The sequence below is a fragment of the Rhincodon typus genome, chromosome 5 (genome assembly GCF_021869965.1).
Source record: "Rhincodon typus isolate 14 chromosome 5, sRhiTyp1.1, whole genome shotgun sequence".
Lineage (NCBI taxonomy): Eukaryota > Metazoa > Chordata > Chondrichthyes > Orectolobiformes > Rhincodontidae > Rhincodon > Rhincodon typus.
This window is the reverse complement of record NC_063336.1, coordinates 83,434,885-83,461,844: the sequence shown is the minus strand read 5'-3', so window position 1 is coordinate 83,461,844 and position 26,960 is coordinate 83,434,885. Positions and strand designations below refer to the sequence as shown.

The following is a 26,960-nucleotide window of genomic DNA, read 5'->3' as shown; positions in this document are numbered from 1 at the left end:
AGCAAAAAGACAAGTGATAGTTGTAGGGGATTCTATAATCAAGGGAATAGATAGTATCATTTCGAAGCAGGATCAAGGGTCCCGCATGGTGGTGTTGCCTGGCCGCTGCCAAGGTATGGGATCTCTCTCTGACAGGCTTAAAAGGATACTGGAGAAGGGAAGGGGAGGATCCAGTTGTGGTCCATGTCAAAACAAACAACATAGGCAAGACTAGTAAATAGGACCCGTTCAGGGATTATCAGGAGCTAGGAACGAAATTAAAGAACAGGTCCTTAAGGGTTATAATCTCCGGATTACTGCCCTAGCCATGTGCAAATTGGCACAGGGACACAAGAATAAGAGAAGCAAACACGTGGCTAAGAGTGTGGTGTGGGGAAGAGGGGTTCCTTTTCATAAGGCACTGGTATCAGTTGGATCAGGAGGGGTCTGTACCGCTGGGATGGTCTCCACCTGAACTGAGCTCAGACCAATGTTCTAGCGAGAAGGATAAATAGGCTGGTCAACAGGACTTCAAACTAGAAAGTTGGGGGGCGGCGGCGGGAGGGGCGGGTGTTTGGGTGAAGGGGAAGGGTAAAACTTCCCCCAGTGGGGAACAAAGCAGCAGGCTAACATCTGTAGGGGTGGATTCAACTCCATGGAAAAATATGAAAAAAAACGACAGGAAAGGAAAGGAAAACTTAGGAGAGGCTATTAAAGTCTCCAGCACTGACACAAATAGGACAGTGTGTCTGGAAATGGTTAGCAATCAAACTTCAAGCACACCAGATAAACGAATGACAATGAGAAGAGGGACAGTTAATACAGGACTGAAGGTATTATATCCGAATGCCTGCAGTATAAAGTAAATGAGCTTGTGGCTTAGATCGAAATTGGCAGATATGACATGGTGGGCATCACGGAGACATGGCTGCAAGTGGATCAGGACTGGGAGCTGAATATCAAGGATATACATCCTATTGAAAAGATAGACAGGTGAGCAGAGGGGGTGGGGTTGCCTTTTTAGTAAGAAATGAAATTAAATCAATAGTAAGAAACTAAGTAGGGTCAGATGGTGTAGAATCTGTGTGGGTAGAGTTGAAGAACCACAAAAAGGTAAAACAAAACATAGTTGAAATTATGTACATGCCTCCAAACAGTAGTCAGGAGCTGGGGCACAAGATACAACAGGAGATAAAAAAGGTGCGAAAGAAAGGCAAAGTTAGTGATCATGGAGGATTTCAATATGCAGATAGACTGGGAAAAATCAGGTTGGTAGCTGATTGAAAAAGGAATTTGTGGAATGTATGCGAGATGGCTTTTTGGAGCAGTTTTTGGAGGAGCCCACTGGGGAGCAGGCAATACTGGATTTAGTATTGTGCAACGAGGCAGACTTGAAAAAGGAGCTTAAGGAGAAGGAACCCTTAGAAGGCCGTGATCATAATGTGATTAAATTTACTCTGCAATTTGAGAGGGCAGCACAGTGGCTCAGTGATTAGCACTGCTGCCTCACAGCACCAGGGACCTGGGTTCAATTCCACCCTTCGGCGACCGTGTGGAGTTTGCACATTCTCCCCGTGTCTGCATGGGTTTCCTCCGGGTACTCCGGTTTCCTCCCACAGTCCAAAGATGTGCAGGTTAGGTGGATTGGCCACGCTAAATTGCCCATAGTGTTCAAGGATGTGCAGCTTAGGTGGGTTATAGGGGGGTGCTCCAAGGGTCGGTGTGGACTTGTTGGGCCGAAGGGTCTGTTTTCACACTGTAGGGATTCTAGGAGAAGATAGAATCAGAGGTGAAGTATTACAGCTGAATAAAGGCATATACAGAGGGAGGAGCTGGGCAGAATTGACTGGGAAAGGAGCCTAGCAGGAAAGATAGTGAAACAGCAATAGCAGGAGTTTCTAGGAGTAATTCAGGAGACAAAGCAAAAATTCATACCTAGGAAAAAGCAGCATGGTACAGGGAGGATGAGGCAACCATGGCTGATAGGGTAGTCAGGCATAGCATAAAAGCAAAAGAGAAAGCATATAACGTGACGAAGGGCAGTGGGAAACCAGAGGACTGGGAGGCTTACAAAGTCCAGAAGGCAATAAAAGAAAAAGAAATAAGGAGGGACAAGATTATAGGATGTAAGCTAGCCAGTAATATAAAAGGAGGACTTTAAGAGTTTCTTTAGATTATATAAGAGGCAAAAAGTGGACATTGGACCGCTGGAAAATGATGCTGGAGGAATAGTAGTGGGGAAACAAGGAAATAGCTGAGGAACTGAATGATTACTTTGCATCAGTCTTCATAGTGGAAGACACGCAATATCCCAAAAATTCAAGAGAGTCAGGGGGCAGAGTTGAGTATGGTGGCCATTCCCGAGGAGAAGGTGCTAGAAAAACACTGAATGGCCTGAAGGTGGATAAGTCACCTGGACCAGATGGACCAATCACCCCAGAGCTCTTAAAGAGACAGCTGAAGAAATAGTGGAGGCGTCAGTGGTGATCTTTCAGGAATCGCTAGAGTCAGGGAGGGTTCCAGAGAACTGGAAAATCACTAACATCACATCCCTGTTTAAAAAGGGAGTAAGCAAATGACTGGCAATTACAGGCTGATTAGCCTAACCTTGGTTGTGGGTAAGATTTGAGTCCATTGTGAAGGATGAGATTTCTGAATACTTGGTAAAAATAGGGCAAAGTCAGCATGGCTTCATCAAGAGGAGGTCATGCCTGACAAATCTGTTAGAATTCTTTGAGGAAGTAACGGTCAGGTTAGACCAAGGAGCGCCAATGGATGTTATCTACCTGGACTTCAAGAAGGCCTTTGATAAAGGTGCCAGGCAGGAGGCTGCTGAGTAAGATAAGGGCCCATGGTGTTAGAGGCAAGGTGCTAGCATAGATAGAAGATTGGCTGTTTGGCAAAAAGCAAAGAGTAGCGTTAAAAAGGGTCTTTCTCAGGATGGCAGCTGGTGACAAGTGGTGTTCCGCAAGGGTCAGTGTGTTGGGACCACAGCTTTTCACTTCATACATTAACGATCTAGATGAAGGAACAGAGGGCACTCTGGCTAAGTTTGCAGACGATACAAAGATAGGTAGAGGGAGAGGTAGTATTGAGGAGGCTACAGAGGGATTTGGACAGTTTAGGAGAGTGGCAGATGGAGTACAACGTGGGAAAGTGAGAGTTCATGCATTTTAGAAACAAGTATAGACTATTTTCTACATGGGGAGAAAATTCATAAGTCTGTAGTGCAAAGAGACTTGGGAGTTCTTGTCCAGGATTCTCTCAAGGTAAATTTCCAGGTTGAATCAGTAGTTAGAAAGGCAAACGCAACTTAGGCATTTATTTTGAGAGGACTTGAATACAAAAGCAGGGATATACTTCTGAGGCTTTAAAAGCCTCTGGTCAGGCCACATTTGGAGTATGGTATGCAGGTTTGAGTCCCATATCTCAGGAAGGATGTACTGGCCCTGGAGCAGGTTCAGGGCAGGTTCACAAGAATGGTCCAAGGAATGAAAAGCTTAACATATGAGGAACGTTTGAGGACCCTAGATCTATACACAATGGAATTTAGAAGGTTGAGGGGGAGATCTAATAGAAAAATACAGAATACTGAATGGCCTGGATAGAGTGGATGTTGGGAAGATGTTTCCATTGGTAGGAGAGACTAGGACCTGAGGGCACAACCTTAGAGTAAAGCGAAGACCTTTTACATTGGAAACAAGGAGAAAGTACTTCAGAGGGAGAGATGAATCTATGGAATTCACTGCCACAGAAGCGCTGTGGAAGCCAGGTCATTGAGTATATTTAAGATGGAGATAGATAGGTTCTTGATTGTCTAGGGGATCAAGGGTTATGGGGAGAAAGCAGGAGAATGGGGTTGAGAAACTTATCAGCCATGATTGAATGGCAGAGCAGACTCGATGGGCTGAATGGCCTAATTTTTGTTCCTATGTCTTATGGAGTCTGAGCCAGTCAAAAACAACAACTGAACTATTGGATACCTAAGGTTCATGTAGGAGATTGACTCAAGTCATAGATCTTTGCATTAACTTAAATTTGAGGCCAGCCAAGGCACATTTAAAAAACCGTTGAGACTAATAAGGCAAAGGGACAAAAAGGTGGTAAAACATTTAACTTTATATCTTTAATGTTGCAGTAAACAAGCCATTTAAATTATATGATATGTACAAGAAGTCCCAAATCTTGATTTAGATTATAGAAAAAAAATTGCTCTCAAACCACAAGATTGTGTTAAATAGTGCACTCTCTCAAAGAAAATATATTCCATCTTAAAATCCAGTTGCATAGTTGTCGTTGGTGGCCCCCACATCCAATTCAGTGTAATTACATAAGCAAAAAACAAAACAAGACCACAGCAATTTTTTTCCCATATTCCTGCTTACTTTAAAGTTGTTTGATACAGGGTACAGAAAAAGAAACATTTTAGCTCAGTGGGACAGCATCTGCTGAATGGTAATATAGTTAAATCGAAGGCAGCACAAAATTGAATGCATAAGTTGGGTACAGTTTCAAAATCCCTTGACGGCAGGCAAGTTTTGCAGTGAAAAGCTCAGCAAGTCTGGCAGCATCTGTGGAGGAGAAAACAGAGTTAACGTTTCGGGTCCGGTGACCCTTCCTCAGAACCCGAAACGTTAACTCTGTTTTCTCCTCCACAGATGCTGCCAGACCTGCGGAGCTTTTCCAGAAACTTTGTTTTTGTTCCTGATTTACAGCATCCGCAGTTCTTTTGGTCTTTATTTAAGTTTTGCAGTGGTTGTGGCGGCAGACAAATATGTAAATTGACATTTCTTTTATAAATCCAAAGTGCAACTGCTGAAACGGTCTGGGGTAAGGAGGTTAGAAGAAAAGCCAACAGTGGAATGAAGACTGTAGAATATACCCAACTTTGTTAGGAAGAGAAGAGGAAGAAGATAGAACAGGTGCACAATAAGAAATGTTTCATGGCCTTGGAATATCACAGTGCATATACACAGTGAAGCACTTTTTAAAAAAATATAGGAATTGTTGTAAATGCAGGAAACAGAGAGTCAATTTATACAGAGTCAGAGATCCACAGCACAAGAAAAGGGACTTTGGCCATCAAAAAACAACACAACTATTCTAAATTCCAAATTCCAGCACTTGGGCCATAACATTGTATGACTTGGCATTGCAAATGCATATTTAAATACTTAAATGTTACAAGTGTTTCTACCTCTACCACCCTTACAGGCAGTGAATTCCAGCTTCCCACCACCCTCTGGGTGAAAACCTTTTCCCTCAACTTCCCTAAGCATTGTGCCCCTTACCTTAAATTTATGCCCACTTGTCATTGATTCCTCCATCAAGGGGGAATAAATCCTTCCTGTCTAACTGTCCTTGCCCCTCATAATACATCTCAATCATATCCGTTTTCAATCTCCTCTGTGCGAAGGAAAACCATCCCCGTCTGTAAAATCTCTCTACATTACTGAAACGCTCCAGCCCAGGCCACATCTTCATAAATCTCTGCACCCTCAGCAGTGATATCGCGTCCCTCCTATAATGCAGATTCCAGAAATGTACACAATACTCTAGCTGAGGTCTTAAAAAAAAAATTTCATACAGTTCCAACATCACCTCCCTGTTCTTAATCTCTATGACTAGACTAAGGGATTGGTGGACACATGCACCAAGGTCCTTCTGATCCTTAGTGCTTCCCAGGGACCTAATGCTCATCTTGCATTCAATTACCTTGCTTGTCCTGCCCAAGTGCATCACCTCATATTTAGCCAGATTGCATTTTGTTTGCACTGATCAGCCCATCCATATCCTCTTGCAGTCTAAAGCTATCTTCATTATCTACCACACCACTAATTTTTGTATCATTTGCAAACTTGTTCATTAACTGTCCCACAATCAAGTCTAAATCATTTATATAAACCCACAAACAACAAGGACCACCCACCACTCAACTGTTTCCCCACTAGACACAGACTTTCAGAAAAATCACCCCTTAATCATCACCGCCTGCTTCCTGCCACCCAGCCGAATGTGGATCCAATTTATCAAAATTTCCTTGGATCCCATGGGCTGTTACCTTTGCTATCAGTCTACCACACATAACCTTATCAAAAGCTTTGCTGAAATCCAAGTAGTCTACATCAAAAATTGCCCTTTCCTGCACACCTGGTCACTTCAAAAAATTCAATCAAGTTTGTCAGAAATGACAACCCCTTAAAGTTATGTTGACTGTCTTTGATTAATCCCTGCCTCTCCAAATGCAAATTATGTCTGCTCTCAGAATTTCTCACAATAGAATTTATAATTTAGTTCAACTTTGAACTATGGACAGTCTTGGAAATTCACTGGATGAAGATCCTTGTATAGACAATTGTTCCTGAGAAGGGAAGGATATTCTGGATTACCTCAAAGAGTTAGTGTTAGTCCCAGACCAGAAGTATTGGAATAAAACCCTGAAGAGGCTACTTAACTATGAACATGTTTAAGTTCAGCTGTAAAATAGCTCAAGGAAGAAGCTATCAGCATTTTCAGTCTAGATGTTAAAAGTTACAGTTAAACTTATCAAGAGAGAGGGACTCCAAAGGGAGGACTGTGGTTTTTAGGTACAAAATAAAATTTGTCACTTTCTTCTTCAATTTATAAAATGATGTGTTTAGAGAGTAACGAGATTATACTGCATTTAAAATATCTTTAAATTTGTGTTATAAGTATATAGTTTGATTTATTCTATTTTGTCTTAATTACTTTTAACTGTAAAAAGTTTTTATTTAAACAAAAGTGAATATCTGCAGCTTTGCATGCCTATGCTCAAGTAAAAGGCCACCTTGTTATAAACCAAATCAAAACATGATCTATCAAGCCAAGTTTCAGTCTGGCAATAACATCAGCTGGGATCATAACATAGTACAGAAAAAGGACTTCAGCCCATTGAGTCTCTACCACCATATGAAAAAAAACACTACCATCGTGTGTTACGTATTGTGAGTCCTTCTCTATGGCCGAGTTCTGCATTCCTCCTCATTCATAATTAAAAGAAGTACCTCTATCCATTTACTAAGTATTGGCATCTAAATCACAGGTATATGCTGTTATCATTAACCTTCTTCTGTCAGTGGAAGAATAGTTGATTTTAAAATTCAACCTATAAAATTGAACTGAATAATAATTCCACTTCCCACTCAAGTCATAGAACTTTGCATTAACTTAAGTTTGAGGCTAGCCAAGGCATATTTATTTCTTTCAAGTTTGGCTCTGCAGCATGTGTAATCAGAGCATGTATTCAAATACACATAGCCTGCTTTTAGAACGTGACTAGAATTTACCTTCACATAAATGTTAAAATTTATCTCCTAGTTTTGAAAAATTATTTCAAAAAAAATTATGCAGTGTTGAGGTAAAAGGAAAATATCCCATGACCACAGTGCTGGACAAAAGTTTTGCATCTTTGAAAATTTGGAACAAGGTACATGCTCGGATGAACAAAATTAGGTTGTACAATCATTGTACTCGGAAAAGTATAAAATCCAAACTCAGGGTTTTCAAAGAGCTGGAAGATGCTACCTTAAATAAGACATTAAAAAGTCACAAAAGGTTAATTCAGATACATTTGTGAATTACGCAATTAAAGTTATTTTTGAATCCCTTTTAAATGCTTACCTTGGAAATTGTGTTTTTAAAAAAGAAGTGATTTCTAAGTAATTTGTGTAATATTGCACCATATTGTATAGAAATTGCTCATTTCAGGGCACAACAGTTGAAGGTACAAGTTCACAGCGAAAGTGTGCGGTATGTATCTAATTTAATATAAGTTATGAAAATTAACCACGAGTCATTAGAACTGGGCTCCACAATATTCAGGTACGATGCTTAGGGAATTAAGTGCATGTAAGTTAATAACAAATCCCTTGTAATAATTAGAGTTGATACCCCCATTTGTTCAGTGGTTATGACAGATTTAATTAAAACAAGCGTTTTATCGCAAGAGGCTATTATGCCATGAATCCACCCTCTTCATTTAAGCTTTATACACTGCTTCTACAAAAACTAACTGCCACTCTTTACAGAATTAAATCCTAACTTCAGATCGCAGGATACTGGATTGATTGAAATCAGGGTTGATTATATTTTTTAAAATGAATCTTGCCTTGCAGACATCCAACGTCTAACAATGAAGTGAAAGCACAATGTGTCAGTGAATGGAATTTCTGTTCAACAATAATATGAATTATTTGAATGTTCAGTTTGATAGTTGCCAATTGAGGAATCAGGTCTGTTTAAAATCAGGCCACTGTGTTTACTGTGACCTGCATGAAAATTCATCAGCAACAAGAACTTCAAGAAAATAAAGTATTGCTCATGTAAAGTGCCGATACGCAGTTCTGGCTTCAAGCAAACTAATTTCCAAATGATTCACCCAAAGATGTAAAAGAAAAAAGATTAGCACAAAGAGAGGGCATAAGTTAAACTAGAAAAACCACTGACAAAACTGACAGTTTAAAACTGCAAAAGGAAACATGGTCATATCTATATGGTCCAAAGGCTAGTTTTGCAAAAGTTTATTTGTTGTAGTCACTGATCTCATATCAGTTGAGATTACTGGAGCCCATCCATATTCGGTACTTCCTTCAGATCCACCCAACACATTATCGAAATGTAAAAGTGTGCTACTCAAAGTTCTTCATGATTTTTAGAAGGTTAAATGGGCATAGATGCATTCCCTTTCGGGGCTACAACAAGCATCTTCCCAAAATGTATTTTTTGTTGCACGTTCCATCTTGCTTCAAAAGATATTCTCTTCAATAAAAACCAAAAGAACTGCAGATGCTGTAAATCGGGAACAAAAACAGAAGTTGCTGGAAAGGCTCAGCAGGTCTGGCAGCATCTGTAAACAAAACCCGTTAATTCTGATCTTTTCTTCACAGATGCTGCCAGGCCTGTTGTTTTTGTTTATATTCTCTTCAATGTTTGTTTCTTCAGTCCTCTTATCAGTTATTATTGTCACCCAGAATTTGGATTGCATATGTATAGACTGGAAGGGATTTTGTCCACCACTCATTCCCCCCAAAGTAAGCCAATATTTTTGCCGTGGCACCAGTAAGAGTTTTGTCAGTCAATGCCAGAAGAATCTGACACTATACTCCTACGCTTTTTAAATATAATGTGCTCCCTTTCAATGTTTTGAGGCTGAAGGCACATTTCATCAACGAAAACAGCAGGGTTCATAATCAAGGGCTCAACATACCTGCCAGTGCAATAGCATGGCAGTGCCAAGGGTGGAGTGAAGTGGGAGTGGGAGAGGTGCGGAACCATGTTGCATATCCCAGAATAGCATAGCAGCCATTCAACAGTTCAGCTCTATATGCACAGTAAGGTACGTTTCTGAAGAGAAACATATCAAACAGAAGATATACAGCAAATTTCTCTAGCATCTTCATCACATATCAAGACCAAGCTCTTTCTTGCTGTAGCTGTATATTGTAACATTTATAGAGTTGGTTTTCACACAGAAAGCAGCCCTTCAGCCTACCATGTCGATGCGGTCAAACATCTATTCTAATCTCCTTTTCCACTTCATGGTCTGTAATCTTGCATGCTCTGGCATTTCAAGCGCTCATTTAAATAGTTCTTAAAATGTCTTGAGGGTCCCTGTCTTTACCCCTCCTTCAGGCAGAGAGTTTTCAGATACCAACAACCCTGTGTGTGAAATTATTTTCCTCACATCTCCCCTAAACCTCCTGCTCCTTACCTTAAAACAGTGTCCCTAGTTATTGACTCATCTAAGGGGAAATGCTTTATCAGTTCTGCATTGAGCAAACTGCATCTAAGATACCTAGTCAATTTACCCTGTCAACGCCACTCAGAACTTTGTACACTTCAATCAGATCCCCCTTCAGCCTTCTGTTAGAAGGAAAATAACCCTTGTACATCTAGTCTTTCTTCATAGCTAAATCACTCCAGCCCAAACACATCTTGGATTTCTTTTGCACCCGTTCTGGCACAATCACATCCTTCCTAGAGTGTGGCAACCAGAACTGCACACAGAACTCCAGGAGTGGCCTAAAATAATGTTATACACAGCCCCATCATATCCTCCTTGTTGTATTCAACACCGACTAATGAAGGCAAATATCCCATATGCCTTCTTAGCCACGTTATCGATCTGTCCTGCTGTCTTCAAGGATATAAGGACATGCACACCAAGGTCTCTGATGGTCTGTACATCCTAGGGTTTGATGTGCAGCCTCATTAGTCCTCCCAAAATCACACTGGACCCTGTTCAGCTTATTTATATCATCCCATAGTCTAAGGCTTTTCCCCCTCGCTATTTGCCATACCGCTGATTTTTGTCATCTACAAACATATTGATCATATTTCCTACATTTATGTCTAGATAATTAATGTACTCAACAAAAAGTAATAGGGCCAGCAATGACTTCTGTAGTGCACACTGGACATAGGCTTCAGTCACAAAAACACTCTTCAATCATCACCCTCAGCTTCTTGACACAGCACGTTTTGGATCTAATTTGACAAAGTATCCTGGATCCCAAGGGTTCATAGCTTCTTGACGAGCCTGTCATGTGAGATCTTTTCAAAAGCCTTAGTGAAGACTACATCAACTGCACTATATACACAATTAGTCACCTCCTTGAAAAATTCTAACGAATTTGTTAGACGTGATCTCCCCCAAAGCCGTGCTGATTAGCCTTGATTAATTCCTGCCTCTCCACGTGGAGATTAATTCTGTTCCTCAGAATTTTTTTCCAATAGTTTCTTTCGTACTGAGTTTAGACTCAGTGTCCTGCAGTTTCCTGGCTGACCCCTCCCACCCTTCTTAAATAACACAAGCTGTCCTCCAGTCCCCTGGCATGCCTCATTTGGCCAGACAGGATTTCAAAATTAATGCCACTGACACTCCAAACTCCTCCTTTGCCTCCCACAGTAGCCTTGGATTCATCTCATCTAGGCCCAGGGATTTATCCTTTCTCAAGCCTGCTAAAACCACTAATACCACCTCCCTCTGAATGCTAAAAAAAATTGTAAGTATATCACAATGCCCCTTCCTGATTTTTAGGCCTATACCATTCTTCTTTGTGATTACAGAAGCTCAATTAAAACCTTAGCTACATCTTCCAACTCCACACACAGATTGCCACTTTTGTCCCTGACATACTTTCCCTGGCTAATCTCTTGCACATAAATATACTTCTAAAGTGGCATAGAATTTTCTTTAATTATACACGCCAGTGGTTTTTTTTTTTTTTTAAGCACATCACCTTTGCTCTCCTAACATTTCTTTAAAGCAACCCCCCTGCATTTTCTATAGTCCTGTAGGGCATCCACTGTTTTGAGTCTCAGCATCTATTATAAGCTTTCTAATTTTTTTTTCCCTTATCCAATCCTGGAATAGCTCCCCATCTCACCTTCACAGAAATTTATTGGCTGTGCAGTCAGCATTACCCTTTGAATGTCTCCCACTAAACTGATAATAGATTTTCCTGCAAATTGCTATTCCCAGTCCACTTTGGCTACATCCCACCTTGTCTTATCAAAATTGGCCTCCCACCAAACTCAGAACTTTTATTTCTGGTCCCTCTTTGTACTTATTCATCATAACCTTAAATTGTGATCATGATCACCAAAATCTCCTCCATTGCCATATCTCCCACTTGCCCTGCTTTGTTCAGAAATGGTGGATAGATCAATTGTAATTTTCTAAAAATCCTTTGAATTCTGAAGAAGTACCAGAGGACTGGAAAATTGCCAACCTGACACCCCTAAACACTCCCAACAGAAAGGGAGGCATATCACGGATAACTATAGGCAGATTAGCCTAACATCTATCATTGGAAAAGTACTTGAATCAATCATTAAGGAAATAATAGCGGAACATTTGGAAAACCAAAACCTAATCAAGCAGCATCAGCACAACTTCATGAGTTTTTCGAGGAAGTCTCAACCAGAGTGGATAGCGAGGAACCAGTAGATGTGCTATATTTGAATTTGATTTGCCTTATTGTCACATGTACTTAAGTACATGTGAAAGTTGTGTTTTGCGTGCAGTACAGGCAGATCATTACATACAAAGTTCATAGGGTGATTGAATAGAATGAAGAATACAAAGTTACAGCTGCAGAGAAGGTGCACAAAAAACAAAATCAACATCAGATTCAAAATTTGAGGGATCCATTCAGAAGTCTAACAACAGCAGGGAAAAAAAAAAGTTGTTCTTGAACCTGTTGGTACGTGTATTTAAATGTTTGTATCTTCTGTTTGATGGAAGAGGTTGAAAGAGATTATAACTGGGGTAGGAGTGGTCTTTGATGATGTTGGCTGCCTTTCCAAGAAATCCAGAAGTCTAGTTGGAATCAATGGATGGAAGGTTGACTTGCGTGATGGTCTGGGCTGTGTTCACAACTTTCTGCAGATTTGTACTGTCCTGCACAGAGCAGTTACTGTACCAAGCCATGATGCATCCAGATAGAAAGCTTTCTATGTTGCATCTATAAAAGTTGGAGAGTGTCCTTATGGACATGGTGAATTTTCTTAGCCTCCTGAGGAAGAACTGGCCTTCTTTTGCCTTCTTGACACCAGCATCAATGTGGGTGGTCCAGGACAGATTGTTGGTGATTATCACTTCTAGGAACTTGACGGTCTCTACCATCTCCACCTCAACTGCAGTGATGTAGATAGGGGTGTGCCCTCCTCCTTGCTTCCTGAAGTCAATGACCAGCTCTTTCATTTTGCTGACATTGAGAAAGAGATTGTTATCTTTATACTGTATCACCATGAACTCTCTCTCTCTTTGCTGTATTCCACCTCATCCTTGTTTGATACCCAGCCTACAATGGTTGTGTCTTCAGTGAACTTGTAGATGGAGGTCGGACAAAATTTGGCCACTGCCATGAGCGTACAGGGAGTACAGTAGGGGGCGGAGTATGTATCCTTGCAAGGAAGCAGTGTTGGGGATTGTTGTGGAGGTGGTGCTGTTGCCTATCTTCACTGTTTGTAGTCTTTGGGTCAGGAAGTCAAGGATCCAGTTGCAGAGGGCAGAGCAGAGACCTGGGTCTGAGTTTGGATGGGATTATAGTGTTGAAATCAGAGCTGTGGTCAATAAGGAGAAGCCTAATGTAGGTATCCTTATTATCCAGATGTTCCAAGGATGAATATCAGGCTACGAAGATGGTGTCTGTTGTGGACCTGTTATGCCAGTAGGCAAATTGCAAGGGATGGAGGCAGGCTGGGAGGCTACAGTTGATATGAACCATAAAAAAAACCATAAACCATATGAAAATTGGGAAAAAAGTTAAAGGGAAGGAGAACTCAAGAACTGTTAGTAATGGAGGTAATAGGACCCAAAAAGAAGGTGCAAAAACTGGCATAAGGGCACTTTATCAGAATGCTCGGAGCATTCGAAACAAGGTGGATGAGTTGACGGTGCAAATCATGGCAAATGGGTATGATTACAGAGACATGGTTACAGGTTGGTCATGACTGGGAGTTAAATATCCAGGGGTATCAAACTGTTCGGAAGGACAGACAGGAAGGTAAGGGAGGTGATGTTGCTCTGGTTTTTAAGGATGATATCAGGGCGGTAGTGAGAGATGATACAGGTTCTACTGAACAAAACATTGAATCCATTTGGGTGGAAATTAGGAATAGCAGGGAGAAGAAGTCACTGATAGGTGTGGTCTATAGGCCACCAAATAACGACATCGTGGTGGGGCGGGCAATAAACATAGAAATAGCTAATGCATGTAAAAATAGTACAGCAATTATCATGGGGGATTTTAATCTTCATATCGATTGGTCAAACCAGGTCGGTCATGGCAGCCTTGAGGAGGGGTTCATAGAATGCATCCGCGATAACTTCCTTGAACAATGTGTAATGGAACCTACGAGGGAGCAAGCTATCCTAGATCTAGTCCTGTGTAATGAGACAGGAATAATTAATGATCTTACAGTTAGGGATCCTCGCGGAAGGAGCGATCACAGTATGGTCGAATTTAAAATACAGATGGAGTGTGAGAAGGTTAAATCCAGTACCTGTGTCCTGTGCTTAAACAAAGGAGACTATGAAGGAATGAGGAAGGAGTTAGCCAAGGTAGAATGGGAGCAAAAACTTTATGGTGGGTCAATTGAGGAACAGTGGAGGACTTTCAAAACAATTTTTCACAGTGCTCAGCAGAAGTATATTCCAGCGATAAGGAAGAACTGTAGGAAAAGAGAGAGTCAGCCATGGATGTCTAAAAGAAATAAAAGGAAAGTATCAGATTGAAAAAAAACACATACAAAAAAGCAAAGAGTAGTGGGAAACTAGTAGACTGGGAAATCTTTAAAGGCCAACAGAAAGCCACAGAAAAAGTTATAAAGAAAAGTAAGATAGATTATGAGAGTAAACTAGCTCAGAATATAAAAACAGGCAGCAAAAGTTTCTATAAATATGTAAATCGTAAAAGAGTGGCGAAGGTAAACATTGGTCCTTTAGAGGATGAGAAGGCCAATTTAATAACTGGAAATGAGGAAATAGCCGAGACATTAAACAGTTATTTCGTGTTGGTCTTCACAGTGGAAGACACAAATAACATGCCGAAAACTAATGGCCAGAAGGTTATAGTAGGTGAGGACCCAGAAACTATCATTATCACTAAGGAGGCAGTGCGGGGCAAGCTAATGGGGCTAAAGGTAGACAAGTCTCCTGGCCCTGATGAAATGCATCCCAGGGTACTAAAAGAGGTGATGGGGGAAATAGCAAATGCACTAGTAATTATTTACCAAAATTCATTGGACTCTGGGGTGGTTCCCGCAGATTGGAAAACAGCCAATGTGACGCCACTGTTTAAAAAAGGAAGTAGACAAAAAGCAGGTAACTATAGGCCAGTTAGCTTAACTTCGGTAATGGGGAAAATGCTTGAATCTATCATTAAGGAAGAAATAGCAAGACATCTGGATATAAATTGTCCCATTGGGAACACCCAGCATGGGTTCATGAAGGGTAGGTCATGTTTAACTAATTTGGTGGAATTCTTTGAGGACATTACTTGCATGGTGGACAATGGGGAACCTGTGGATGTGATGTATCTGGATTTCCAAAAGGCATTTGACAAGGTGCCACACCAAAGGCTGCTACATAAGATAAAGTTGCACGGTATTACAGGTAATGTATTGGCATGGATAGAGGATTGGTTGACCAGTGGAAAGCAAAGAGTAGGGGTAAATGGGTGTTTTTCTGGTTGGCGGTCAGTGGCTAGTGGTGTGCATCAGGGATCAGTATTGGGACCTCAGTTGTTTACAATTTACATAGATGATTTGGAGTTGGTGACTAAGTATGGTGTGTCAAAATTTGCAGATGACACTAAGGTGAGTGGTAGAGCAAAGTGTGCAGAAGACACTGAAAGTCTGCAGAGGGATATGGATAGTCTAAGTGAGTGGGCAAAGGGCTGGCAGATGGAGTACAATGTTGATAAGTGTGAGGTCATCCACTTTGATAGGAATAACAGCAAAATGGACAATGTTTTAAATGGTAAAAAATTGCAGCACGCTGCTGTGCAAAGGGACTTGGGTGTCCTTGTGCATGAATCGGTGAAGGTGGGATTGCAGGTGCAGCAGGTGATTAAAAAGGCAAATGGAATTTTGTCTGCCATTGCTGGAGGGATGGAGTTTAAAAACAGGGAGGCTATGCTGCAGCTGTATAGGGTCCTGGTGAGGCCACACCTGGTGTACTGTGTGCAGTTTTGGTCTCCTTACTTGAGAAGAGATATACTGGCACTGGAGAGGGTGCAGAGGAGATTCACTCGGTTGATTCCAGAGTTGAGAGGATTGGATTATGAGGATTATACGCATTGGAATTCAGAAGAATGAGGGGAGATCTTATAGAAACATATAAGATTATGAAGGGAATAGATAAGGTGGAGGCAGGGAGGTTGTTTCCGCTAGCAGGTGAAACTAGGACTAGAGGGCATCGCCTCAAAATAAAGGGAAGCAGATGTAGGACTGAGGTCAGGAGGAACTTCTTCACCCAAAGGGTTGTGAATCTGTGGAATTCCCTGCCCAGTGAAGCGGTTGAAGCTACCTCACTGAATGTTTTTAAGGCAAGGCTAGATAAATTTTTGAACAGTAAAGGAATTAAGGGTTATGGTGAGTGGGTGGGTAAGTGGAGCTGAGTCTCAAAGATCAGCCATGATCTTATTAAATGGCGGGGTAGGCTCAAGGGGCCAGATGGCCTACTCCTGCTCCTAGTTCTTATGTCCTTATGTTATAACTATCCCTTGGAGGTCAGAGCCATTGTGCGGTAGTCATTGAGGCACATTGCAAATACTTTCTTTGGTACCAGGATGATGGTGGTCTTCTTAAAGTAGGTAGGGACTTCAGATTGTAGCAAGGACAGGTTGAAGACGTCAGCAAATACTCCCGCCAGCTGGTCCACACAGGATCTGACTGCACGGCCGGGGAATCCACCTGGGCCAGTCGGTTTCCGTGGGTTCACTCTCAAGAAGGCCAATCTTACAGTGGCAGCGGTGACTAAGGGAACAGTTGCATTGGAGGCTGTTGGCGCAGGGGACACTGTTTTACTGCCCTCAGTTCGAACAAAGCGTAAAATGCACTGAGTGCATTAGGGAGGGATGTATTTTTGTCTGCTACTCTGTTCAGCTTCATTTTGTAACCCATTATTCATACAGACCTTGCCAGATGACAGGTATCTGTGTGGTTAGTTTGGGATTCCAACTGAGTCTGGTATTGCCTCTTGGCATCTCCAATAGCCTTGCAGAGGTCATATTTGGATTTCCTGTCAAAGGTCCAGGGTCATCTGACTTGAATGTCGCATGCATGGTCTTCAGTAGGCAATGGATTTCCCAGTTCATCCATGCTTTCCGGTTGGGGAACATATGGATGGACTTTGGCACGAAGTTCTCTATAAGCTTGCTAACAAAGTCCATGACAATGGTAGCATACTCATCTAGGCTGGCCGCTGAATTCTTGAATATAGACCAGTCAACTGATTCCAAGCAGTCCTGTAGAAGCTCTTCCACTGCCTCAGACCAGCATTGCACTATGTTTGGTACTGAGTCCTCATGTTTCAACTTCCAGGTGTTCAACAAGGTACCTCAAAAATTTAAGACTGGAGGTAAGAGCCCATGGTGTTGGAAACAACATATTGGGCATGGGTAGAGAACTCACTAATGGACAGGAAACAGCGAGCAGGGATAAGAGATTCTTTTTCAGGTTGACGACCTGGGATCAGTGGAATTCCACAAGCAGCAGTGCCGGAACTGCAACTGGTTACAGTATACATTGATGACTTAGAGGAAGGAAGTGAATGCACTGAACCGAAATTTGCAGATGACACAAAGATAGTTGGATAGTCAAGTTGCAAGAGTGACAAAAACAGTTTGCAGACAGACAGTGATGGGTTAAGTGGATAAAAAATTGGCACAAGGAGTATGAGAGAAAATTTGAAATTGTTTGTTTCAGAAGGGAGAACAAAGTAACAGTATTATTTAAATGGAGATAATCTGCAGAAAGCTGCAATACAAAGGAACTTGGGGGTATTCACACATGAAACAGAAAGCTAACACACAGATGAAGTAGGTAATCAGAAAGGTTCATGAAATGTTGGCCCTTATTTCAAGGGGATTGGAGTACAAGAGTGGGGAAGTCTTACTCCAACTGCACAAAAGGTGCCAGTGAGACCACATCTGGAGTACCGAGAGAAGCTTTGGTCCTCTGATTATTAAAATACAATTAATTTGTTAAAGTCAGTTCAGAAAAGGTTATCTAGGATGATGCTCAGTATGGAGGAATTGTCTTATAAGCAAAGACTAGGCAGTTTGGGACTATATTCATTGGAATTTAGAATTTAAGACTGAGATGAGAAGGAATTTCTTCATTCAGAAGGTTGTCTCTTTGGAACTCCTTGCCACAGAGCAATATTGGGGGCACAATGCTTATGTTTAAGGCTGAAATAGATAGATTCTTGATCAACAGGGAATCAAGAGTTATGGGGAGAGGGTAGAAAAATAGATGCATCAGCCATGATCCTCCTGAATGATGCAACAGGCTCGAGCAGCTGAACGCCTATTCCTGTTACTATTTCTCATGGTCTCCTAAAAGTCTCTTTTAGGGTTTTCTATGTGTTCGCTTTAAAAGTTCTCTTGGACACATTAAAGAATTCTCCTCCCTCTAAGCCTTTCACACTGTGTCTATTCAGGTTAACACTGGGGAAGGCGAAATCCCCAAACATTATTACCTTTTTAGTATTACACTTCTAATATTTATTTGCATATTCATCTTGCTATGTCTCCCCAACTGCTTGGGTGTCTATAGTACATCTCTAAAGCAATTGCCCCCTTTTTAAATTCTACCCATGTGGCCTCATTTGAGAAAGCTTCTGAGAGATCTACTTGCAAGACTGCTTGCATTAAATGCACTTAAATGGCAACCTCAGAGAATCCCAGGGATTCTTGGAAGTGTGAAACTTCCAAGTTTATTGCAATACAGGCCCTACATTTAAACAAAAATTAAAATAAGTGCAATTCAGCTCTGCAATGCTCCCTTATATAATGGTCAACCAATAACATCAGAGCAACGTAGAGCGAAATTACAGCAAACTTGGGAAATTTCACATGGTTTCCTTTTGATCTCTGGGATTCCCCGAGGTTTCCACCTAAGTTTTAGTTGACAATTAGAGAAACCCTAATGGAACTTTTCAAGTTACACAATAAGCTAACGTTAATGTTTTTATTTCAATATTTAGGACTTCATATTTTGCAATTTGAATAAGTGATTAGAACAAATGTTCTTGCACCAAAGTCATACTTTTGAAACTAATTTAAGCTGTATAAAGTCATAACATTTTGACGCATCCACTGTTATACTACATCATTTTCAAACGCGATGCAAAAGAGCACATAGGAATGCAAGACAAAGCAATCAGTATGTTATAATCAGCAAAACAGAATACCATAATACTTCTGGAAATATCTGAATATGTACGCTGTCCCTTACAGCATTCAAAGTGTAATTTAAAGAATGTTAAATTGGATGGAGAAAGCAGACAATCTTACTGCATTCATCTTCCAAGAGAGATAAGCTCAGGATTGCTTTACCCACCTATGTACAGAACTGGGAAGCATATAATCGTGATAAATCCAAGGGGTAGCTATGTATCCTCCAATGCTTCTAATTTCATGATTGTTGCATGCAACAGAGTTGAAAATTAATGAAAGGATTGTCAGTGATCAGACTCAAACCTCATGATAGCACAAGAAGCCTGCAGTTCTTCAATTTATTACAATACATCAAGAACCACTGATGTCAGAAAACATCTTTGGTAGTTTTCAAGCTCTAGGGTGATCCTTCTTTTGGATAAAAACTACAAGCATGCAAACCTCAAACAGAATTCCATACAGAAGCTAAGTTAGTGATTTTAGACACTTTGGAATATATTGCTAACCTTCTTAGCTAAAGCAGCTATTCAAGATCACATGTATGAAGTAATGCCAAAGGCTTGGGCATCAGCTGAACAACTCAGTACAGAATTCACTTCCCCAACATTGTACATCAAAACTGAAATGAACCCCATGCAGATAGCCAGTTGGTCAGAAGTCAATTCAAGCATCCTCTCTAGACCTCATGAACACTCATACGTTTGAAGACAGTATTAAAATTAGCTATGACTTCAGCCAACTGAAAAATAATTTAATAAAATTACTTGCCCTTATACGTGAAATTAGTCCTGCCCTCACTACATAATGCAACTTTGAAGCAGCTCTTGACCACACTGAACAGTATTCAAGAACCACCTCTTGCAAGCAAAATCCATTAACATAGTGCTTTGTACTTCAAATTTCTGGTGCTTACATTATAGCACAGAACAGAGTGCAGAAGGGTCCCAACCCGAAACGTCAGCTTTCCTGCTCGTCTGATGCTGCCTGGCCTGTTGTGTTCCTCCAAGTCCACATTGTGTTATCTCTGACTCCAGCACTGGCAGTTCTTACTATCTCATAGTGCAGTCTTGGCTGTTCTGCACACAATTACCCCATAAACAGGCCCAGAATAATTAGAACTCTATAAATTCAGCGCGTGCAAGTGGTAACCAGTCATCCTATGCGGGTATAAGCAAGACCACAGAATTAAGTTGTCATAGTTCCAGAGGCTGCACTCTCATTACAGAATGACAACAGGTGATGACTTTAACCGGAGGGTTACCACAACCTGAGGCAAGGATTGAGGTTAGGACAGCAGGGCCTTCGTGGTGACCCCAGCTGGTACAGGAATTGAACCTACGCACAGCACTCTAATACAGGTAGTCTTCAAAAAATTAATTACAGCATGTACATCTGGCAGTATAGGTGCCGTTGATGCAGAATAAATCCTTCAAATTTTTGATTTTTGTTTTAAAAAGTGGAACTGCCCAATAATGCCCAAAAAACCCTGCAGATGCTGAAAATCAGGAAAAACAAAACAGAAACAGCTGGTAAATCTCAGCAGGTCCAGCAGCATCTGTGGAGGGAAAGCAGAGTTAACATTTTGGGTCCAGTCACCCTTCTTCATAACTGATCCAAAATGTTAACTCTGCTTTCTCTCCACAGATGCTGCTGGACCTGCTGAGGTTTTGCAGCAATTTTTGTTTTTGCTACTCAATAACAGCAACTAGTTCAAAATGCATTGTAATGCCACTTGCTAAGAACAAGCAAACAATTTGAACCATCTCCAAAATAAGTTTTAAAAAAAGCACTTACTGCAGTTGTGGTACGATTCCTGAACTCTCAGAAGCAGGGGTAGCAGGGGTTATTGGTGTCATAGGAGTCATTGGTGAGGGATAATGAGATGTGATGCCTGGTAAAGTAGTTGTGGTCATTGTCTGTGAATGAAACAACTGTGGTGGCTGGCTGGAAGTTACTTGAGTTGACAGTTGAGATGTCGTGGACTGCTGTGCTGCCTGCTGTTGCTGCCTTTGTTGCTCTTCCAAGAGAGAGATGCTATTGGAGCTTTGAATGGGCTGTGGAGTCAGGCCAGTGCCGTATGGCATCATGGGACTGAACATGGGCAATCCTGGTGTCATGGCACCCTGCAAGGGAAAAAAAACATAACTGAATGTCATACATACACACACTTGCAAATATTAAGAGCGAAACCTACAAAGCCTCACCCCTTCCTACCTCTCTATTACCACCGCAGTATTACAACTCTCCAAGATCTTCGTAGGTTTCTAATTCTGAACATCCCCAATTCTCATCATTTCACCATTGGCAGCTCTGCCTATAGCTGTAAATGCCCAAGCTCCCGAATTCTCTCCATAAATCTTTATACATTCCTAAACTCCAAGAGAACTTAGCCCTTTCACCAAGTGTCTGGACATCTGTCCTAATATCGTATGCTCCCCAAGTGTCAAATATGTTTTGAAATAAAATGAAACTTGTTGCTCTGGTAAGTTAAGTGCAACTGAGTTGAAGTTGGCTGATCATCGATCTGACCATCAAGAACCAACTCCGGTGTTGAGGTTTTCTTGAAGCAGAGCCTTTTTACCAGACTGTAAAGGAATTGAAATCAAAATAGTAAATGCATTTCACTTTGTACAGACCACAGGTAGACTTTCACTTCAAAGAGGTTTAAAAACTGACTTTATATTTAAAATACATGCCAATTATTTCAGTTTTCTTCCCTATCCCTGAATATGTTTACTGTTTTCAGATATACAGTATATCTATAATGGGGCAACCTGTACAACATGTCCCAGACACTAACAATCACAGGCCAGTTTGACAGAAAGTGCCCTCACTGCTTTTCAATGACAGTTCTCATCCCATTCTAGTGCTGAACTCCCCCAGCATTACAATGTTAGTTACTGATCCATTTTTCATGACAAAAGGAATGGATTTACTCAAAATAATGGTGAAATTACTGAACATCCATCCAATAAAAATAATCTGACTTAAGTCAATATTCCAAAATTGTGGAATGGAATGTCAGAGCATTAATAAGCACCCAGGATTCAATTCAAGAAACAGGATTAGACTTATCTAGCTACTGTAAATCACAAGAACAAGATATCATCAAGTCAGTTTTGCCCTTCAATTCAATCATGTCTCATCTACATCTTAACTCTACCACCTGCCTTGGTTCTATAACCCTGTACACCCCTGCCTAAGAAAATAAAAAAAAGTCTCAAATCCACAAACTTAATTATGTCCAATTATAGTTCACTGTTGTTTCCAGTTAAATACTTGGCAGATGATAGCTCTATAAATATGCTATCAGTAATGCACAAAAAGTAGCAAGCAGCTGCTCTTGCTAATTCTGCTTTTAACAAAGTCTGACCAAGCCATTTAAACAAAAGCTGTTATAAATGCAATTACCAGTGCAAATTATTTTCCATGTCTGCTCTGTATATTATCTGCTGAGACACTCACCCATGCCTTTGTTACATCAAGACCTGAACATACAACACATTCCTGGCTGGTCTCCCTTGTTTTCTTCCTGGCTTAATACCTTCTTATTATCAATCTGTGCCTAATGTTGTTCTATAATGCACATAGATAGCAAAGTGGAGCATTTAAGTCATTAAAAAAGGTAGTATATGAATGCAAAATGTTAATGCTTTTTCTCAAATTTTGCCACCTGCATCTTATTTTGTTTTAGCTGAATCTATTGTGAATGCAGTTTAAATATAAATAGCATTGATTTTGAGGCATTTTATTTTATTAAAAAGATAATCCACACCAACAGTAACATGTCCATAATAACATAAAACTATACAAATTAGCAAAAAGAACGTGGAAAAGCAAAATATTGCAGATGACCACAAGATGTAGGAGCAGAAGTAGGCCATTCAGCCCACTGAGTTTGCATTGTTATTCAATGAGATCATGGCTGATCTGATAACACTGACTTCCACTTTCCTGTAATTTCCTCATAACCCAGGCTGATTTTTAGTCTATTTCAGCCTTCAATATACTTAACAATACAGCTTCAACAGGCCACTCAGTAGAGAATTCCATAGATTCACTGCCCTCAGAAAAAATTCCTCCATCTCTGGGGACACCTTATTCTAATGATTTGCCCTGTGGTCATAGACTCTGCTATGGGGGCAAAACAACTTTCTGCATCTACCCCATCAACTCTCCTAAGAATCTTATGTTTCAATAGGGTTGCCTCATTCTGCTAAAATGCCAGTAAGTACAAGGCCAAACTACGCGAATTCCATATAAGATAGTTCCTCCATACCTGGTATCAACCCAGTGAACTTTTTCCAGACTACCTCCAATGCCGGTATGGTTTCTCTTCGATAAGATGTATAAAACTGTTTACAGTATTCCAGCTATGGTCTGACTAGTGCTTTTTGTGGTTTTAGCAAAATCTCTCTACTTATGCTCCATTCCATTCCTTTTGGAATAAAGGGCAACATTTACTTCCATTTACTTTCCCCTATTACCCAAGAAACAGATGCTTAATTTTTGACGTATACACAAAATCCTGATTTTTGTAGTTTTTTGCAGTCTTTGTCCAACTTAATAACGTTCAGCTCCTCTACGCTTCATGCCAAAGTGCATAACTTCATATTTCCCCACATTGTATTCTACTTGTTAAGATTTTGTCTACTTGCTTAACCAGTCTATATCCAGCTGCAGAATGTTTGTTGAATTAAAGGTCACGATTGGTATCCTGTGTAGCAGTCAATCCTCTACTTTCAATATAGTAGACCAGTTCAACTCCCCTTCATTTAATCAGCATAGTTTGTTTTCTCGTTCCACTTAACAGCTCATCTCAAGCCATAGCTAGCCTGGTCAGCTCCAGTATATGGCAACATTCCATCATTGATCTGCTTCTATTCTTCATTTATAGTTTTGCCTCCCACAGCCATCAAGCACCAATATCAGTCCAAAGCAGGAATAGGGTACAGGGTGGGTCTGGGTGGGATGCTCTCTAGTGAGTCAGTGTGGACTTGATGGTCCAAATGGCCTGCCTCCACACTGTAGGGATTCTATTCTACTATATCAACCACCATTAATACTCAAACTAACACTTAACTCTAACTCAACTGCAACTGCTGTAACAACACAGTTGAACAACAGAAAATCCAAAGCATCATATATGAACACTGAAATTTCTAATGGGAATCAATTACTAACTCAGCTGTAAGCATCCTCAGACTGTACATAATGAATAATTTAGGTACTTTATCTGATCTGGTAGAGTTTCAAAGCTACACACAATTTAATAAAACAGTACTGTTGACACCATTATCATATTAAACATCTTCCATGTTCTTCCCACTGATCTCTCCTGCTTCAGCCGACATAAAGTACAACTCACTGGGCACCTTCATGGCCAGCATTTATCACAATGAAACAACACCCCAGTCCTTGTAATGCTCCACTGACTCTTCTGGAACTGAAATATGTGGTCCTCATTTTGAAATGTTTTGGCTTTAGTTCTGTGGTCTTCAGCAGATTTGGTTAACTTTTCTGGTTTTAATTTACTATTCACGACTATTCACTCTTGGCAATCAGTAGTTCATTCAGTCACTATCCTAAAGATCATTGTTACATCTCCTTCAACTATTAAAATTTCTCAAAACCATTTCAGGTACTACTCAACTTCTTTCTTGGTATAATCCACTGCAAACTTTGTAGTGCTAGAAAAGCAACAGAAAGTTTCAATGCACTTACCGGGGGTGATGATAACCCTTGTGCGTAGGGTGGCAGGCCATTGTTTGACTGATCCATGGCTGGTGTACGTGGTTGACAACCTCACAGGATGAAGACAATCTGTGTCCTTAGTCACTTCAAAAGCACGACTTAATTATAAAGAAACCTCAGCTGTATCTCATTCCCAAGCTCTGCACAGTCAATCAGTAACTGCAACCGGAAATTTTTTTTTACTGAGGATCCAAATCTGAAAATAGATTGTATGTAGATAAGAGGAGAGATGAGCAAAATGGAAGGCATGGGAAAGAGGGGTGGGGACAATGGGTGCCATTCTAGTGCAAAGGTTATAGAGTCAGAGATATACAGCATGGAAACAGACCCTTCAGTCCAATTCAATGACAGCCAGATAGCCTACATAACATAGTCTGATTTGCCAGCATTTGGCCCATATCCCTCTAAACCCTTCCTATTCATTTACCCATCCAAATGCCTTTTCAATGTTGTAATGGTATCAGCCTCCACCACTTCCTCTGGCAGCGCATTCCATACACACACTATTCTCTGCGTGAAAAAGTTGCCCCTTGGGTCCCTTTTAAATCTTTCCCCTCTCACCCTAAGCCTATGCCCTCTAGTTTTGGACTCCCCCATCACCCCAGGGAAAATACCTTGTCTATTTACCCTATCCATGCCCCTCATAATTGTATAAAACTCCATTACGTCACCTCTCAGCAAAAAATAGCTCCAGCCTATTCAGCCTCTCCCTATAGGTCAAATCCTCCAACCCTGGCAACATCCTTGTAAATCTTTTCTGAACCCTGTCAAGTTTCACAACATCCTTCCTATAGCAGGGAGACCAAAACTGCACACAGTATTCCAAAAGTGGCCAAACCAATGTCCACTGCAGCCACAACATGAACTCCCAACTCCTCTATTCAAGGCAGTGACCACTAAAGGCAAGTATACTGAATGTCTTCTTCATGATCTTATCTACCTACGACTCCACTTTCAAGAAACTGCACTCCAAGGTCTCTTCGTTCAACAATACAGGACCTTACCATTAAGTGTACAAGTCATGGCCTGATTTGCATTTCCAAAAATGCAGCACCTCACATTTATCTAAATTAAATTTCATCTGCCACTTCTCAGTGCCATCTGATCAAAATGCCATTGTTCTCCGAGGTAACCTTCTTCACTGTCTATTACACCTCCAATTATGGTTAATAAATTTGCAGATAACACCGAATCTCCTACATTCACATCCAAATCATTTATACAAGTGACAAAAAGCAGTGGACCCAGCACCGATCCTCGTGGCATACCACTGGTCACAGACCTCCAGTCTGAAAAGCAACCCTCCACCACCACACTTTGTCTTCTACCTTTGAGACAGTTCTATATCTAAATGGCTAGTTCTCCCTGTTTCCATGTGCTCTAACCTTGCTAACCAGTCTACCATGTTCAGCTTTGTCAAACGCATTACTGAAGTCCATATAGATCACATCCACCACTCTGCCCTCAATACTCTTCATTAGTTCTTCAAAAAAAACTCAATCAAGTTAGTGAGACACTGTTTCTCATGCACGAAACCATGTTGACTATCCCTAATCAGCCCTCGCCTTTCCAAATGAGAGTAAATCCTGTCCCTCAGTATTCCCTCCAACAACTTGCCCATCACCAATGTCAGGCTCACCAGTCTATAGTTCCCTGCCTTTTCCTTACCATCTTTCTTAAATAGTGGCACCATTGCAGCCAACCTCCAGTCTTTTGGTACCTCACCTGTGGCTATCAATGATACAAATATCTCAGCCAGAGGCCCACCAATCATTTCCCTAGCTTCCCACAGATTCTAGGGTACTGATCAGGTCCCAGGAATATATCCACCTTTATCTGTTTGAGCCATGCACCAGCTCCGCCTCTCTAATATGGACATTTTTCAAGATGTCGGTATTTATTTCCCCACGTTCTATATCTGCCATATACTTCTCCACAGTGTACACTGATGCAAAATACTTTTAGTATATCTCCCATCTCCTGCGGTTCCACACATAGGCAGCCTTGCTGATCTTTAAGGGGCCCTATTCTCTCCCTAGTTATTTATAAAATCCCTTTGGATTCTCCTTAACCCTATTTACCAAAGCTATTTCATGCCTTCCTTTTGCCCTCCTGATTTCCCTTGAGTATGCTCCTACTCTTCTAGGGATTCACTCAATCTCAGAGATAGTAGGAACTGCCGATGCTGGAGAATCTGAGATAACAAGGTGTAGAGCTAGATGAACACAGCAGGCCAGGCAGCATCAGAGGAGCAGGAAAGCTGACCTTTCGGGTCTGGACCCTTCTTCAGAAATG

The 26,960-nt window shown here is 41.0% G+C and overlaps 1 protein-coding gene across 3 annotated transcripts in view; it reads right to left on the bottom strand.

The window, feature by feature from the left end:
* LOC109927050 (TATA box binding protein) overlaps positions 1-26,960 on the bottom strand; it is a 48,592-nt gene that overhangs the window by 18,820 nt on the left and 2,812 nt on the right. For all 3 annotated transcript variants that reach the window (XM_048596572.1, XM_020526945.2, XM_048596571.1), the window contains exons 2-3: positions 24,636-24,861; positions 20,706-21,034 (exon numbers count right to left, since the gene is read on the bottom strand). In XM_048596572.1, coding sequence (XP_048452529.1) covers positions 20,706-21,034; positions 24,636-24,692 — 386 coding nt within the window. In that variant the 5' untranslated portion in view covers positions 24,693-24,861. The remainder of the gene's footprint in view (positions 1-20,705; positions 21,035-24,635; positions 24,862-26,960) is intronic.